General features: G+C 39.8%; 1 protein-coding gene across 2 annotated transcripts in view; it reads left to right on the forward strand.

The window, feature by feature from the left end:
* The window catches only part of LOC127646162 (NT-3 growth factor receptor-like), a 207,528-nt gene extending 200,508 nt beyond the window's left edge, over positions 1-7,020 (forward strand). For both annotated transcript variants that reach the window (XM_052129637.1, XM_052129644.1), the window contains 2 exons: positions 3,800-3,958; positions 5,624-7,020. In XM_052129637.1, coding sequence (XP_051985597.1) covers positions 3,800-3,958; positions 5,624-5,809 — 345 coding nt within the window. In that variant the 3' untranslated portion in view covers positions 5,810-7,020. The remainder of the gene's footprint in view (positions 1-3,799; positions 3,959-5,623) is intronic.
* The last annotated feature ends 10,830 nt before the right edge of the window (positions 7,021-17,850 follow it).

Consider the following 17,850-nt stretch of genomic DNA (forward strand, 5'->3'; position numbering starts at 1 on the left):
GAAGATCTAATGGATCTACCACCTGCAGTTGTAGACATGATCAACCAAGCCAGAGCTCCCTCCACCAGGCACCTTTAAGCCCTAAAGTGGCGATTGTTCGCGAATTGGTGTTCTTCTAAGCCGAAGACCTGCAGAGGTGCGCAGTTCAGTCAGTGCTTTCTTTCCTATAGGAGAGGCTGGAAGGGAGGCTGTCCCCCTCCACCTTGAAGGTGTATGTAGCTGCTATCACAGCCCACCACGACGCAGTAGATGTCAAGTCCCTAGGTAAGCACGACTTGATTATCAGGTTCCTGAAAGGCACCCGTAGACTGAACCCTCACCGGCCTAGCCTGTCCCGACTGGGTGTTCCGCTTGCACACAGCGCCCTTAGGATCAGTTGATCCAAGTTGATCCAGTGTGCCTTCTATCCCAGGTTAGCCACTAAGCATCGATCCCTGCATGTTCTCCTCCCTAGCCTTCTGGCAGGCGAATTCAGTGGAGCAATTCGCGGCCAGACCCACTACAAGTCACAGGTGCTCTGTACTGGGGTTGGGCTCCACAGGCTTAGTTCCCTTTTCAGGTAAACTCCCCGTGATGTATTTCTCACGGTACGGTCCACCTGTTGGCGGACCCACGTTTCCCTTGGGCTGCCCGGTCGCCGTGCTTGTAGAGTCCCCCCTCATTAGGCTGGACCTACCAGCATGCCATTTCCCATGTATGGCTTCACAACCCTCGTTGTGTATTTGCCACATGTTACCTCCCCCTAGACAGTGCAGGATGTGGCCTCCGCAGGGTCTTTTCCCCTGAAAGAATAGGACCGGGAAAGACCGCCTTCCCCGACGCATTTCATAGCGTTAAGATAGAGCCAGCCGCTTCACGTCCTGTTGTAACCTCCGTTCCCAGAGGGAAGGAACGAGACGTTGTGTTCCTCCTGCCACAGCACTAGACCTACCACTGTAAATGGCCGTACCTTATTTTTGGCTCCTCAGTGCAAAATCCTGACTGGCACTCGCTGACCTGCTTCCCTTTATACCCGTATATCTGGGGCGGAGCATTCAAATTCTGTCTGCCAACTTGACATTGGCCTTTTCACAGGTTCAGAGGTATGTTTGGCATCCCAGGAAAGACCCCTTGTGTCACTTCATTTGACACAACGTCTCGTTCCTTCCCTCGGGGAACGGAGGTTACAATAGTAACCATGACTATTATATGACAGTAGTCATATTCCAGAGAACGGTTTTGCCCAAAAAGAGATGGGTTTTGCCACTAAATTTATATTGAAGCCCAACACAGTTCCATCAATTTATCCTGGGGACACAGTGAGCCCGAGCTGCAGGCAAGTAGTGCAGGGGTGAGTGGAGATGGAGGCGTGGACTAATTTGTAAATTCATAGATACACGCATACTAAATGAGGCAATGGTGTAGAGTGATATCTTAACCATTTAAAGGTATGAAGGGATTATTTTCATGACAAAAAACACTTTTAAATATGTAATTTTGATTAAGAAAGATTATTTTTTAGGGGTTTAACCAGTGACTGGAGTTTGTACCCAAAAATGAAAAATCTCATAAATTACTCATCCTTATGCCTTCCCAGATGTGTGTGACTTTTTTCTTCAGCAGATCAAAAATGAAGATTTTTAGAAGAATTTCTAATTTCTCCATACAATGCAAGTGAATGGGTGCCAATATTTTGAAGCTCCAAAAATCACACAAGTCAGCATTAAAGTAATCCTAAAGACTCCAGTGGTTAAATCAATGTCTTCTGAAGTGATATGATAGGTGTGGGTGAGAAACAGGTCAATATTTAAGTACATTTTCACTATAAATTCTCCCCCCTGTTCTGTCAGTCTCCATTTTAACTTTAACATTTTTCTTCTTGTGTTTTTGGTTTTTCACTTTCTTAATTTCTTAATCGCCCCCTAGAGGTTCTTCACCTTTTTAATCACAATGAATAGTGCATGCACTAAGAGACAAAGGTTGGAATTCAGCCTGTGCCATGTTCTGATCCTGTCTAAAACCCCATAAATACAATAAAAACATGCCTACAATTACACATTGTTTTACAAAATGTACATATATGTGTGCGTGTGTGTTGGAGCATTGGCTTACCAGTTAGCTCCCATGCTGACACACTGAGCTGTGGTGCTCATTTTGTGACATAAGTTTGAGTCCAACTCCATCTCATTTGTCCCTATTGTCCCCATAACTTTCTGTCCTCTCTTGACAATCACTATCAACAAAAGTGGCAAAAAACCCCAAAAAAACAAAAACAAATACAAATAGTCACAAAACATTAGCATTAAAGATTGTTTAAAAGGAAATGAAAGATATTGACTAAAGGCATTGATCAGAATTCCTACAGAAAATTACCTACTTGGCTCATTCCAAACGTAAAAGTTGGCAAGCATACAGTACATTCCTCCAACCAGCCCTCTGCCAACTGGAAGTAAGATCAACGTAACAGTACATAACAGAGAGAATAGTTAAACATTGAGAATTCCATTCGGAGCTGGAAGGGCTTCAACAAAACCCAGCAGTCCTATTGACTCCATTTCATGCTGGCTCAGACATGATGAATGAAGTGGAACTGACGTGAATAAGAAATAGATTTGAGAATAAGCCACTCTAATCGAAGCTGAGTGCAGGCACAATTAATGCATTATTGTTTAATCAATTTGGCTCTACTAGTGGAAGACTTAAAACAAGGACAAAGGAGTAAGACATGATCTCAGTGGCCTAAAGATTTTGTAAGCTTTAATAGTCAATAAGTTGTGTTGTATTGTTTTGAAGTATTTTTTACATTATTACATAAGAGTCCCATGTGTGCAGTAAAGAAGAACCTCCTTCTGTCTTTTGTTTTGAAGAAGAGTCTATCATTTGGTCTGTCAACCATTGCCACTATTAAAGTTAAAGCAGCCAGTTTATTCTTTTTAGCATGGTACAAGCACATTTACAAGTAAAAGTACATTTTTAGATAATTATTCAGATGTTGTTATCCACTGCCAGACTATTTTCTGCTATTGGGTTTCTAAGTAACTTACTTGCTATAGTTATAAACCCAATTATAACACCAAAAAAGAAAATTGTCATCATTTACTCACCCTCATGTCATCCCAATACAGCTTCCAAATCATAAAATATTATTAATAATAATAATTCACCATATAAGGATCATAAAAGTTGTGAGTAACAGACCAAAATGGAAACTTATTCAGTGAAATTCTTTCCTCTGCTGTATCTATCAAATCTCATTCATGTTTGAGTATATTTACAGTAAATATGTCACAAAAATGATGTTGCACATCAGTGATCTTGATTGGTATGTCGAAACTGCACGTTGGGCCACAGTTTGAATATCCAGAAGTGCAAATATGATATACAGTATTATATATTATTTGTAAACAACAACACAAAAATCTATTGTGTAGCTTCAAAAGACTTTGACTATAGCACACAAGTCCTATGAAATACTATTTTCTTGTCAATTTTGTAACTTGACTGAATCCATCTGCACTTACTTTTATTGTATGGAAAGAATAGCTCAGATATTATGCCTAGCTTCTCTTTTCTCATTCTTCAGATGAAAGAAAGCCATTTGGGTTTGGAACAAATCTTTCATTTTTGGGTGAACTAACCCATTTTCAATCATCTTGAAAATACTTTTTACTGCAGACACCCTGTAATTGAAACACAGTGCATGTTTGCGTAATGGACTGGAGGAACAGTTTGCTTTCTCTGTTTATTCTCTGTAACAGTCCTCCATGCCACGTAAGATGGGTTGTTTTTGAGCTGTTCTGATGCGTAATCTCTCTCCTAGGTGGGAGGCCACACCATGCTGCCCATACGCTGGATGCCTCCAGAGAGCATCATGTACAGGAAATTCTCCACAGATAGTGATGTATGGAGCTTTGGAGTCATTATGTGGGAGATCTTCACCTATGGGAAACAGCCATGGTTTCAGTTATCCAATAACGAGGTAATTTTTCACATAAATGGAGCCATTGTTTGAACGTCTGTGTGAAAACGACATTTTTAGAACATGAGTGTGATCTCTACAGGAGGGGCGTGATGCTGTCAAAGATCAAGTTAGCAGATTTCATCACATATGAACTCTGTTCCAAAAAGCTAGTGAGCTGTGTGCTGCAGACCTTATAAGTTAACTTCTTTTGGCAAAATTCTAAGGCAGCAGTACCTGTTTCCTTCATGGATATGGCAGTCACATAATGAATTGACTAACAAATGGTTTAATCTAATTAAAATTTGACTATTTTATTAAATATTATAATTTATTATGTATTTGCGTGCTTGTTAGAGAATTATATAATTAGCATAGCAACATGCTAATGCCAAATAGGTGTTCCAAACCATTGCTCCACTGCTTTGGAACATAGCACTAAATGTTCTAAACTGGTTACTAATGAGGTTCCATTCTAAATCGAAGAACAAACAGATCTGTCATCATTTCATCAACTCAATCTGGCCATACATTTTTTTAGTTTTTTGCTGTGTTTCGAAACTTTGTCAGCGTAGATTTTCAGGAACACATTTGACCTACTGTTAACACCTTCTTACTGCCATTGGTCCAAAGTTTATTTCTTCACTCAGTCAAGATTACAGATAACAACATAAACACATTGGAGTGCAGAGTTGTTGAGCTGGTGCAAAAGAACCTTTTTGAGCATTCACATGGAGGCATTTTCCACAAAAGTAACCAAATCTACTCGAGTACTTTTAAGTTCCCATTTACTTGGTTGTTTGATATTCTGCTTCATTCATGTGCCTATGTTTAAAGCCTGTAAGCTTTTCACACCTCTGCCCAAAGTAAGACTTATTAATGTCTTTCTTTAAAAACAAGAACAAAAAAAATAATTAATGATCTTGTGTGGATTCTTTTTATAAGTTTCATCATTAAATACAATAACAGAGTGTAACCACTGCAAATTATGGCCATGTATAGCATGTTAGCAATAGCGCCAAATTGCAGAATGTAAACATGACACATTACACATTATCTGGTGCACACACATGGAAATAATCATCATGTGGTTAAAACAGCTTCTTTTACTGATCTCATGTGTATTCTATTCAACGAACGAGGGATGTAGTAATTTATAACAAATCAAATTCACATTTTAATGTCACATTGGTAAATTTTTTACATGTAGTTTATTGACAGGACAGCATACATCTCAAATCGTAGTGCTCCTCTGAATGCTGCCCCCAGCGGCATAAGTGTGTCAGAATATTTGCAAACAGTTAACAGTTGCTCAGTTGTTTCAAGTATTTTTCTAGCAAAGAGTGACAAATAACTTTTCCATGAGTGTATAGAAGCCTTTAGAAGGCAGCTGCTTATGTAGGCAGTAAACAGCAAGACAGCTTAATAGTTTTGTAACAGAGCTATTGTGTGGTGTAGTGGCTAAAGCTTTGGTTGCTGGTTCGAAACCTGTAATGAGCATGCCATGAGCTATCCATTGTACCCTTAAGCAAGGTACCTTACTTCAGGTTGCTGCAAGGGGACTGTCCCTGTAATACATATACTGGTAGATGCTTTGGATAAAAGTGCTTGTTCAATGTCCACTTATGTATATTGAGTTTATTTTAATCTTTTCACTTTGTTGTTTGACTCCCTCTCGTTTTCCAGGTCATTGAATGCATAACCCAAGGTCGGGTTCTAGACAGGCCTCGTCTGTGTCCTAAGGAAGTGTACGACCTCATGTTAGGCTGCTGGCAAAGAGAACCACAACAGCGACTGAACATCAAAGACATTCAGAAAGTCCTTTATGCTCTGGGAAAAGCCACACCTGTCTACTTGGACATCCTCGGCTAAGACTGGTGCAGAATCCAACACAATCCAGGAATAACCAAACAATCCCTTTTCCCACTGCGCTCCACTGTAAAAACACCAACACGTCGGAGAAGAACTTTAAGTGCCTGCAACACCTTTTTTTTTCGATACACTGGATATAAATAAAAAATTTAAAAATATTTAAAAACAAACTTTTACATTTTGTTTACTGGTACAGTATATAGTGTACAGAATTATTCTACAAATGTTTGTTTTTTTTCCATAAAAAAGTGATAGCGAAAAGTAAATTGCTTTGAGAACATGTTGCCTTCGATCTGGCAGCACTGTGTTTAAGAAATTATGATTTTCAGTGTTTAATTTTATAAACATATAAACACAAATATGAATATTTTTTTATTTAATTTGTTTCATTTTGAAGGTCAAGTATGGGTGCCTGTCATGTTTAGTGCTGTCGATACATTATCTTTTCAAAACGGCTGCCCTTTGGTTGTGCTTAGCTATCGCAGCTGGGATTTTGTGAGGAAAGCCTTACTACTTATGTATTATTTTGTTGATGATGCAGATAGCATCTTTCTCTTTTTTTTCCTGTAACTTTTATTTGAGATATATAGCTCTCGAGCGGGCAACTTGGAACCTTTAGAATACTAAAACGCTGATATATTTTCATTGTATGCGATTGTATATACTGTAAATTTATATACTTGTCTACCTGTTAACTTATTTTTTATGTGTTTTGATTTCTTTTCAACACAAGGTTTGTTTTGTGATGTACACTTTATAAAGGGTCAGCCAGGAGAGAATATAAATATCACACAGTATCTTAAAATGAGCACTTGGCAGCTCATTATAATACAGGGTGTAATATTGTCTGAGGAAGTAAACATGTTTTCCACCCATCATGGCCGAGTCCAATCTCTAAAATGCCATGCTGCCACACATCTGATCACCATAACTGAATGTGGAAAAACAGGAATAAAAAAGCAGGCTCTATGATTGTCAGATCCTGTTTAAATTCATTTTTGCAATCTTCATATCATTTGATAAATGTCAATGCCATCACATATAAAGTTAACGATTTCATGATGATGTTGTTTGTAGCTAAACAATTCTATGTTGATCGAGGGGCTGTTTTTTTTTTTTTTTTTAGATGTTTGTCAGTTCAACACCAAATCTCTTTGACGTCAGGATTTCGATGTCAACGGATTCTCTTGCCTCTTGGCAGTACCACAGATATTGGCAAATGACATATTAAAATGTATGTTTAGATTAAATATTAAATAAATATCTGAACCTTTCATGTTAATCGCCTTCAAGATCTTCATAGTTGATAATGGTTCTTAAATAGGATGTGACATAACTAGTTTTGACTTAAGCTGTCATGAAATTCATAGTGATGACTGGATGTGCCCTACCTATTACACTTGAGGTGTCGAGGAGAGGTTAATCTAATTGGTTGTGGCTTCCACAATAATAATTTGGTGTTTGAGTCAAGTCATTTGCCGTCTTTTGGCAAAATAAATAAAAATGCTCAAATGCCTATGATAGAACTGTAACAAAAATGTAAGCTATACTTGGGGATGTCTCAATGTTGCAAATAAGCCTGTACAATTACCATATTTAGTTGTTTTAATTCCATACATTAAATAATTGTGTCAACAATGCAGGCAATATAAACTGCGCATCTATACTTAGAGATTACTGACTACTGCTCACACTGTAGGTCAGTTTCACACAACTTAACAATCTTTTATTTTTACTGCACTATATACAGAGGGCACATAAAGAAGTGATAAATAACAGCCATTGAAATAGGTTAAATTACTCAGATTCACTGGCCCAATAGTATCTGACTTGAGTGTCATAGTTCACTCTGTCCATTTTTGCAATTAGTTGAGTCTCACGAATGGGCTGTTTCTAACTATAAATGTCAGGATGTGCAGAGAATAATGAGGCTCAGGACCAAAACGCAGAGTGAAAATAAACAAGGAATCTATTAATACAAAATAAAATAAAAAATTTAAAAAAAAACTCCTACAAGGGGGAAAAGAAACAAAAACTACCCCGAAGGGGAACAATGGTAATCCAGGCTGGGGCGAAGGGGAAAAATGGTAATCCAGGCTTAGGCAAAGGGAAACAGGACCGACCGGACTGAAACTGGAACCAGGTAGGGGAAACAGGACCAGCAGGGAATATACAGGACCGACCGAATGAACACACAAGACGGTACACTGGACGGCACATACGAGGAGATTAAAATAGGGAGAAAATCAACAGGTTAACAAGACAGGGCAGGTGTGACTAATAAACTACTAATGGGCAAACAAGGAGGCAGAGTATGACTTAAGAGAGAGAGACATGCGGTGATACAGAAACAGAACAAAGCCATGTGCTCTCACAAGACAACGAATCACCCGAATGACATGAGTGTACATTGTCAAGACAATAAGGGAATATACTGCGACGCCACGCATTCTCACACTAAACAAAACCTGAGCATACATCGTGAGGCAAACGCTATGCAATGCATGCAACAGGCGACAAAAACAAGACAGAATACCAGTGCGAGAGTTCGGCCACACACAGACCCGAAACCTCAGACTGAAGTGACTGAACCTCAGTACAACATTAAGACAGCTCGCAAGCGCAACACACGTCTGCGGTCTCGAGAGACAGACGTAGATTTTTTATTTTATCCCCATTTCTCCCACTATGGAATGCCCGATTCCCACTACTTTGTAGGTCCTCGTGGTGGCGCAGTTACTCACCCCAATCTGGGTGGCAGAGAACAAGTCTCAGTTGCCTCCGCTTCTGAGACAGTCAATCTGCGCATCGTCACATGGCTTGTTGTGCATGACACCATGGAGACTCACAGCATGGGAGGCTCATGTTACTCTCCACGATCCACAAACAACTTACCACGAGCCCCAAGGAGAGCAAGAATCCCTAATTGTTACCACGAGGAGGTTACCCCATGTGACTCTACCCTCCCCAGCAACCGGACCAATTTTTGTTGTTTAGGAGACCAGGCTGGAGTCACTCAGCAAACCCTGGATTTGAACTTGCGACTCCAGTGGTGGAAAAAGATTACTGACGCGAGTCCATGCTACCAAGATGACAAGCGCAAAGCACTCACGACAATACAAGACAAGACACCGAAACCGAAACAGACATAAGGGTGAGGATCCAGACACCATGCTCCGTAAATGAAACAAGATTGACCTAAGAGTGTACGGCAGGGAATTCAGCCCAAACCATGCGCTCACACAAAGACAATGAAACACAAGACAGACATGGGACGACGATGCCATGGTCCTGTCAGATAAAAACCCAAACTGACAGGGTGACAGGACCATGAAAATAAGTGGTATAACCGGCCACTTAGGGCCCCCAAGCCACAAAGGGGCCCCAAAAAGAATAAAATATATACAAATTTTAGTAGTTTTATTTTTTTAAATATACTATAAGCTGCTATTAAGACTTTTTGGCTAAATTAAACAGGGGGCCCCCTTGTGGCCTAAGAGGGAAGGGAAAATGTATCTCCAAAGGGCCTCCAAATAGGATTTCACTTAGGACCCCCATATTCTCAGAAATGGTCCTGCTCATGAAACTAAAAACAAAACAAGCCATAGTTATTTTACACACCAACATTTTTTTTTTTTTTTATTTATTTTTTTTTTTGTCTAGAAAAAATAGACCCTTAAAATACTTTTTTGGAGTTACATTATATTTATCCACATCCCCATCCAAATTCTTATTACTGTTATGTAAAAACAAAGTATGTTATTATTGTAAATCATAAACAAATAATTATATATTATTTTAAATTTAAAGTAATGCAATCTATTCACATAAAATGAACAATCAGGCTGGTTACAACGGCTGTACTGCTCTTATGCTGTCATAATTTAAAAAATTGTATTACTGTATTTTTTTACTGAAAAGCAGTACAATACTAACTAGTATTAGTATTTGTTGTGCCTTTAAGAAATTTGCATGTGAATCCTGAGCACTTTCTCCAGATCTGCATATAAAAGTAGTAGTGAAAGGATAACAAAACAACTTGCACTAAGATATGTCACTGAAACTTGAAATGTCATACTTAAATAGTCAGAGACTTTAAATAAAAATAAACAGGATATGCATTTAGCACGTGCCACATTTAGCATGTGCCACATTTTGGCAAAATGTTCACATATTTGTTCTAATGGTGTTTGGAAATAAAGCACCTTATGCTGTGTAGTGCCATTTTTCATTTTGACAGGATGAAAAGGGGGCTGTGAGGGATAGAAGTGCAATACTTTCAATGGACTGCACTGTTGTTAAAATTGGTGTTGATCGTTCAGCTGATGAAACACTGAAAACAATTTTAGCATACAAAAAACTTCAGACAACATGATTTAATGAGAGAAAATTAGCTGTGATTTAGAACATTTATGTGGCTTTATACAGTTCATGCCATTGTACAGACTGTAAGTCTATCGTTCACAGCTTTGTTTTCATTCCTGTCAAATATTAAAAATGGCACTGCTCTGAATGAGGTTTATAGTATCTATCCTGCTTTCTACTCATAATTAACTAATTGTGGGAGTTCAGTAAATGATTTTGATCATTTCAAAATCCTAGGCAGGATGTTTTTAAGTTCTGACAATTACAGTATGATTTCAAAGTACTTCAAACTCTTTAATCTCAAAGGAGCAAGGACAATTTGATTCCTTATTATATGATCTCTTTAAACTCTGGCACGTACCTTGTCTTGCACATTTGTGCTACAGACGTGAATGACACCTAAAATTATGAGGCTTGTTAAAAAGAGGTGTAATTTTACTTTTCTGAGCAGTGAGACTCAAGACTCAGACCTGGCGGATGATAAAATGTGCAAAAATGCCTTGGACTTACTTTGAAGCAGGGCCACGAGCCAAATGTAGGGAAGAGAATATATTAAGAGACTTAGGAGTGGGCTCTTTTGAGCCACTAAGCAGCTACTTAGCAACACGCTGAATTAACTGAATAAACTACTGCATATCCAACAGAATCAAGAAAGACTAAGGGAAAGGTGGCAGATTATGAGAGATATAATCTCAATTAAGTTAAAGCAAAAAATCTTTCGCGTATAGATTTTTAGCATTGCCAATAGTGAAATGCCTTCAGATAAATCATGATCTAATTTGTTAAAAATTACATAATATTGAGAAATACAATGGTAATCAAAATTCATAGTCTGCACTTCAACCCCACAATTAAATGGATTACACCATTACAGCCACAGAGTTAAAAGTTTTAGAGCACATGTCGACATCATTTAAATCAAATTAAACATCCAATGGCAGATGAAAACTGCTCGAGAGAGAGAGAGCGACCCTATTTTAGAAACAGTATATTTAGATTAGTGCCAACAAAGAATGCTACAATGATCAAGTGTTACATTTATTCAGTACTGTAACAGTGAGGTTCTTTCTGTCATTCTGCAGAATCTAAATTTTTAAACTGTTAAGTCAAAAGGCGGAAACAACCTAGACATTTTCTCTGAATAAAACAAACCAATATGGAAGAGCCAGGTACACTGATCTTAAAATGGAAAATGGGAACAAAGGGAGTGTCACATTGTGGGACTATACATACTTATGGTGCTTGCTCATGTCACCCCAGAGCAATGTCCAATTCCAGTGAAAGGTGTTGACACCTTGATTAACCTTGGTTTGCATGGAGCCAGGCTGCTAAGAGCTTATTAGAATGCACTGGAGATGTGAGTGCCGCACCAGGGCTCTAACTCTCCGGGGCTTTGCCCGCTGTGTGTGTCTGACAGCTCAGCTACATGTCTGCTGTGTGTACCAAAAAAGAGGGTGTGTGGAAAGTGGCAACATTGCATTACTTTACACACAGCCGTGCTCCATCACGTTTCAACACAGTTCAACCCTGCAGATGGAACTCCTTTGAGTAGTAAATTTAAGTGGGCTCAAAAAGATAAATTATCCCTCTTGTGGCGGACATCATCAACTGCGCATGAATCAACACAGATGAATGGTAATGATTTAATTATCCACCTTTTTTCTGGGGGTCTTACTGGGGAAACGAATGTGGGTGCAACTTCTATTCTATAGCATTCGCTAGCTCTGGCTGCTGTCATTTTAGACCCTGGGTGCATCTCAATCAGTTCCCTAATTCAGTTGTCAGGGCACTGATCAGGGAGTCATTCTCAAAATCCTTCTAGGGCACTGAAACATTTGAAAATTTTGCTCCCTAAAAAAATCTCACAATGCACCGTAACAACCAGGGAGCATTGTTGCTCACTGCATTACCTTAGTGGAAATGTCATCATGTAAAGACTCTCAAGTCAGTAGAAGACAAGCACAAGTGTAAATACATTATGTCAAAGCCTTATCGCTTTATAAGAGATGTTGTTTGTAATGTCTGTCATCCATAATTACAATTCTTAAAAAAAAAAATTATTCTATATATATATAGATATAGATAGATATATAAATAGAAGTAAAAAAAAAACAATAAAATAGGAGAAATAAGAAATATACTGCATGTACAAAGTATGCATTTGAACATGCAATAGTGCATAATGACAGTTGTACATTGTGCAAGGTAAAGTGTTCAATGTGCAGTAATATTGACCTGCAACAGGCTGATGTTATAGAGGTGATATTGTAGATGTATAATGATGATAATATAATAATATGATAATGCAGAGTGTAATATTGCTTCAAGGGTGTGGTGATGAATAGTGAACCTAGTCCTGGTGTTGTCCTTGGTTCAGGACACGGATTGTCTGGGGAAATAAGCTCCTTCTCATTCTCTCCGTTTTGGCCATCAGGGAGTGGAAGCGTTTCCCTGACCGAAACAAAGAGAAGAGTCCATTTTAAGGATGGCTGAGGTCTTTCATGATATTCCTGACTTTGGTCCAGCATTGTTTGCTGTAGATGGATGGGAGGTGAGGGAGTTCGATGTTGGTGATGAACTCAGCTGATCGCACCACTCTTTGTAGAGTCAGTCTACCTTGTTTTGTGCAGTTTACAAACCAGGTTGTGATGTTTCCTGTCAAGATTCTCTCAATGGTGCAAGATTTTTTAGCACCATACAGGGCAGTTTAACCCTTACCAGCCAGAGCATTCAAATTTGGGAACAAATATTCCCATGGTTCCTGTCTCAATTTCTTCACCGCCCAATCACCGAATTTATTTCTGAAAACTGCCAGATACTCATGACAATATAAGCTAAAAGCACATTTGAATGGTTAAGGGGTTACTGGGCGTGAATAATAAATTTATCCTCATCATCGTCACCCTCCATTTGGCTGGGCAGAGCCAGAGAGGATATCCCGGGATATTACCTCCAATGTTGGACTTACTGCTTCAAATTGAAAACTGGATCTACTGGACCAGGAACTACTGCAGGAAGACCCAGACCACGAGGAGATGGAGGATGAGATGGAACCTGATCCCCAGCCAAGACCATCAACTGGTATGTATTGTTTGTTTCTATTTCTCATATGGCTGATACTCACAGTAACACTAACACTGTTACTCTTATTATTTTGGGAATGCCTAGCCATTCTCGCACAGGTCCCAAGTCTAATAGAAAGCGTAAACGCTTCCCTGACTCTTTTTCTTATCCCTTGTACACTGACATTGATTCACAGGCACCAAAACCTCTCACATTTATGCCTAGCCGTCCATTTGGTATTGACTTAGGTAGCACACATCACGCTGTGCGGTCAACCTCCAATATGATGTTGTGAGAAATGTACTTTTTCATGCTGTTTTTTTACTCGGGCTGTAGTTGCTGAGATATGCAGATTTACAAACTGTCAGGGGTGGGATGTCGTCCTAAACTGTACATCATATTCAAGCTACCAAGGAGCTTGGATTGAGGTGACCCCGATGAATTTTCATTTTTCTTGGGTTGCTCACTTTCATGGGGTTTTCAATTCTCCCTGATTCCCATCGTCATTGTGGGAGAGGGTATTTATGTTGTGTGACTGCTACGAGGCTCTTTTAGCAGCTCTACATGTTGTAGACCCTACCACAGAGGATAATCAGGATCACCTTGCAGCTTTGTTCCCAGCAGCTCATTCAACCTAATTGAAATCTCACAATAGATGAATGTATGGTCAACTCCAGGCAATCGCTGGTGACTGAGAGCACCTGTAAGTCCCCCACCCTCTTGATGGAAGTGAACGCCACCAGGAGGGCCATCTTCATTGACAAAGTGCTGAGCTCGGCCTGCTCCAGGGGTTCAAAGGGAGCTTTCTGTAGGGCAGGTAGGACCATAGAGAGATCCAAAGAGGAAATCAGGCATGGCCAACCTCCTCATGCCCTTGATGAACCTGGTGATTAGGTCATGCTGCTGTGAGGGTCTCCCATCTAGTGTATCGTGATACGCTGCTATAGCAGCCACGTGACAGTCACATGGTGGGTGCCGTGGTACCATGCCCACCTCGGGACACAAGTCTGTAGTCAGTGCTGAATCGGTCTCATATGTATCAACCTGAGATGGAGAACCACCGCTGAGGATGCCATATGCCCCTGGAGCCTCTGAAATTGTTTCAATGCTGCCACTAATTTCTGCATGAAGCTTTTAAGGCAGGTCAGCACTGACCGCGCACGCTCGGTCTTAAGACATGCTGTGAGAGTTACAGAGACCAACTCCATACTGAGAAAAGAGATGCTTTTCACAGGGGAGAGATTGCTCTTCTAACAGTTGACCTGAACCCCAAGTTGGTCGAGGTACTGAAGCACAAGGTCCTTGTACACACACAATAGATCCCATGAGTGAGCTTGGATTAGCCTGTCATTGAGATAATTGAGGATGTGAATGCCCTTCTCCCGTAATAGGGCCAGGACCTTGGTAAAGATGCGAGTGGACAGGGACAGACCGAAGGGCAGGACCTTGTACTGTTATGCTCGTACCACGAAAGCAAACCAAAGAAAGGGTCTGTGCCGAGGAAGGATCAAAACATGAAATTACGCATACTTCAGGTCGATAGCCGCAAACCAATCCTGATGACGTACTGACACCAGGATGCGCTTCTGAATTAACATCCTGAATGGAAGCCTGTGTAAGGCATGTAGGTCCAATATTGGGCTTGACCCTCCCCCACTCTTGGGCACAATAAAATAAGGGCTGTAAAAGCCCTTGTGTGACTCGGCTATGGGGACGGGTTTTATTGCTGCCTTCGCCAGAATGGTGGCAACATCTGCCGGGAGGACAGAGGCACCCTTGCACCACACCGCAGTGGAGAGGATGCCACTGAACCTGGGTGGCCGTCTGGTGAATTGGATTGCATAGCCGAGGCGAATCGTCATGACGAGCCACCGCGAGGGGCTGGAGAGCTCTAACCAGAAGAAAATATACTCTTTAGAATATACTCATTTAGCACTTGCAGACTCAGCCGCCGAAGCTCCCCCATGCGAGGGTGACCACTGATATGCGCCGTAAATCCAGCAGTATAAGCATCTGTGATAGGGACAAACACACACGTGTTCAGCTCTGAAGAAAAAATCTGAATGAGTGATGCACACCATCTCCTTTTATACCCGTATGTCCGGGGTAGAGAGTGGTATGCAAATTCCACTCACCAATTCTCATTGGCCTTATCTATTTTAAGCAAAGTTGATTGGGGCTCTCAAGATCGAACCCCTAGTGTCAATATATCGACACATTGTCGAGTGAGTGACAGACAGGGAACCATTATTAAGTACAATATATAATCCCCCAAAGTGGGTGAAGGAAATGCCAAATCAAGGGCTGACAGAAGTGGTAGATTGTGGTAAACTGCATTGGAACAGCCAGCTTTTGGAGGCAGCCTCAAACCAGGGCCTGCTCTGGGTGGAAGGTTTGGACGAAGGACTTTTTTGCAGCTATTGGGGGCTATACTATTGATATTTGCATCTAATCAGCCATCTTATGGGGCAGCCTCATGTTAGGGTCCGATACGTGTGGAATGTTTAGATTAAAGGACCTGTGTACAGCCATAAGCAGATGTAAAACAAGAGGAGGTGGTGACCGCCATTGTTGCAGCTGCTGAGAAGCGAAGACAAATGGCTTCGGCGGAAGCATGGTAAAACACTTCGGCTGTAGAGTTTAGAGTACTGTTGCTGCAGTGGATTGAGTATTTGGGGGCATGGTAAAGGAGTTCATGCGGGAGTGCTGTGGTGTTTCAATTGCTCTAGATGCACATCTATAAAAGTGTGGAACTTAAGAATTGAAAGAGCCTGTGGATAAAATATTAATAACTCTGTGTACACTCACTTGGCATGGGCGGGACACTATTGTGACAGTGTCAGGAGGGGCACTGTTGCTGCGGTATCAAGTAGGGCACAAATTACTATTAGATTTATCAACACCTGTAAGGGAAGCAAAGGTTAGTTTGTACTTACCCGTAGGGGGAGCAAATGGTTAGTTAGAATACGTAAATATATTACCTTTATATATGTCTGTAAGGGAAGCAAAAGTTTAGTGATGAATACAACTTTATTACTTTTGTCATGATGCGAATGGGAAATGCTAAAAGGCTCTTAAGATTACTATTTAGAAACAATGTGACCAGCAGCATATATTATCTAGGAATACATCTGTAACAAAAAGTTGTTACGTTCATAATGACGGGTTTTCCTCATATATATGAAAACAACAGTTAATGAAAAATTATTACCACATGTTCTTAGGAGTGTCAACCCTTCTACATTATGTGGCTGGTATTATTTCTGGATAGTGAATTTCATTTCACAGAGTTTTTACAAAGTGTGTGGTTTCCCAAAAAATGTATGTCCACTTAAGTCACATCTGTAATGCAAGATAATTTCCCGATCTAAAGTGGAAGAAAACATGTTTAGACTGAAAATGTTCTGATATCTGAGGGTGTCTATGATAATTATTTGATCTGGTCATGGGTACTTGATATGTGATGTTAAATGTAACATTTTCACTGCAAATGTCACATCCTTAATGCTGGAATTGCTGAAGTAGCACTTTTATTGGCCAAATGTGCCGTTTGACTTTTCTGAAACCCTCTACTTTTTCCTGTGGAACTCATATACATTTCTACATTTTTTATTTTAATTTAGTTCAATATTGAATTTTATATTGAACTTTGAACATTGAATTACTTCTTCAGATGCAATTTTATAATATTAATATTTACAGCTAATTTTACCTCTAAAATATTCAGAACACACAACCTTCTGTTTAAAAATACAAATCTAAAAAATATGCCACAAAAACTATTCCATTTTGTTAAATGCCACGTCTACAATTCAAATTTATGAAATTCAAAATTCGAAATACTCCATGGACAATTACATTTTGTTTATTACCCCATGTCTAAAATTCAAGTTTACAAAATTCCAATCTTTTTGTCTTTTTATTTTTCTGCACTAAACATTTGCAATGGATAACATTACATAGAGAATACTTTGTTAAAACTTTGTCAGTAAACACCTTTTGCCACTGCATATACAGATTCAAGTTAATGCTTTACTATGCAAAGCAGAAGCCATATATAAACTATGTCCCCTTCTCTAGGAGTTTTTTTGGAAAAAACAGCTGTTGTGCTCTCTTTGCCAAAGAAGAAAAGGACCATCCAAGCTGTTATCCACGTCAGGTCCAAATGCCAGTGTCTGTCATGGTATGTCGGTTTGTCAGTGCATGGGCATGCATGGGTAACTTTCACATCTGTGAGGGCACCATTAATGCAGAAAGATATGAGCACATTTTGGAGCAACATATGCTGCCATCCAGATGCCATCTTTTCCAAGGATGTCCCTGTATTTTCCAGCAGGACAATGCCAAACTGCACACTGCTCGGATTATAAATGCATGGCTGCGTAAGCAGAGAACGTGGATGCTAGACTGGCATACCTGCAGTCCTGACCTGTCTCATGATAATTAAGGCCCCATGCAATTGTGCAGCTGATTTTGATTCATTGTTTATTTTGATTTAGCTCAACAATCATTTCATCTATACATTACACCTTTGATGTTGTGACAAATTTTATATTTAATGTTTTGAGTGAGTCCTGAAGCTTGACCGAAGCTTTGACTGAAGCTAATTCATT

This window comes from Xyrauchen texanus, chromosome 1 (assembly GCF_025860055.1).
Source record: "Xyrauchen texanus isolate HMW12.3.18 chromosome 1, RBS_HiC_50CHRs, whole genome shotgun sequence".
In the NCBI taxonomy this organism is placed as follows: Eukaryota; Metazoa; Chordata; class Actinopteri; order Cypriniformes; family Catostomidae; genus Xyrauchen; species Xyrauchen texanus.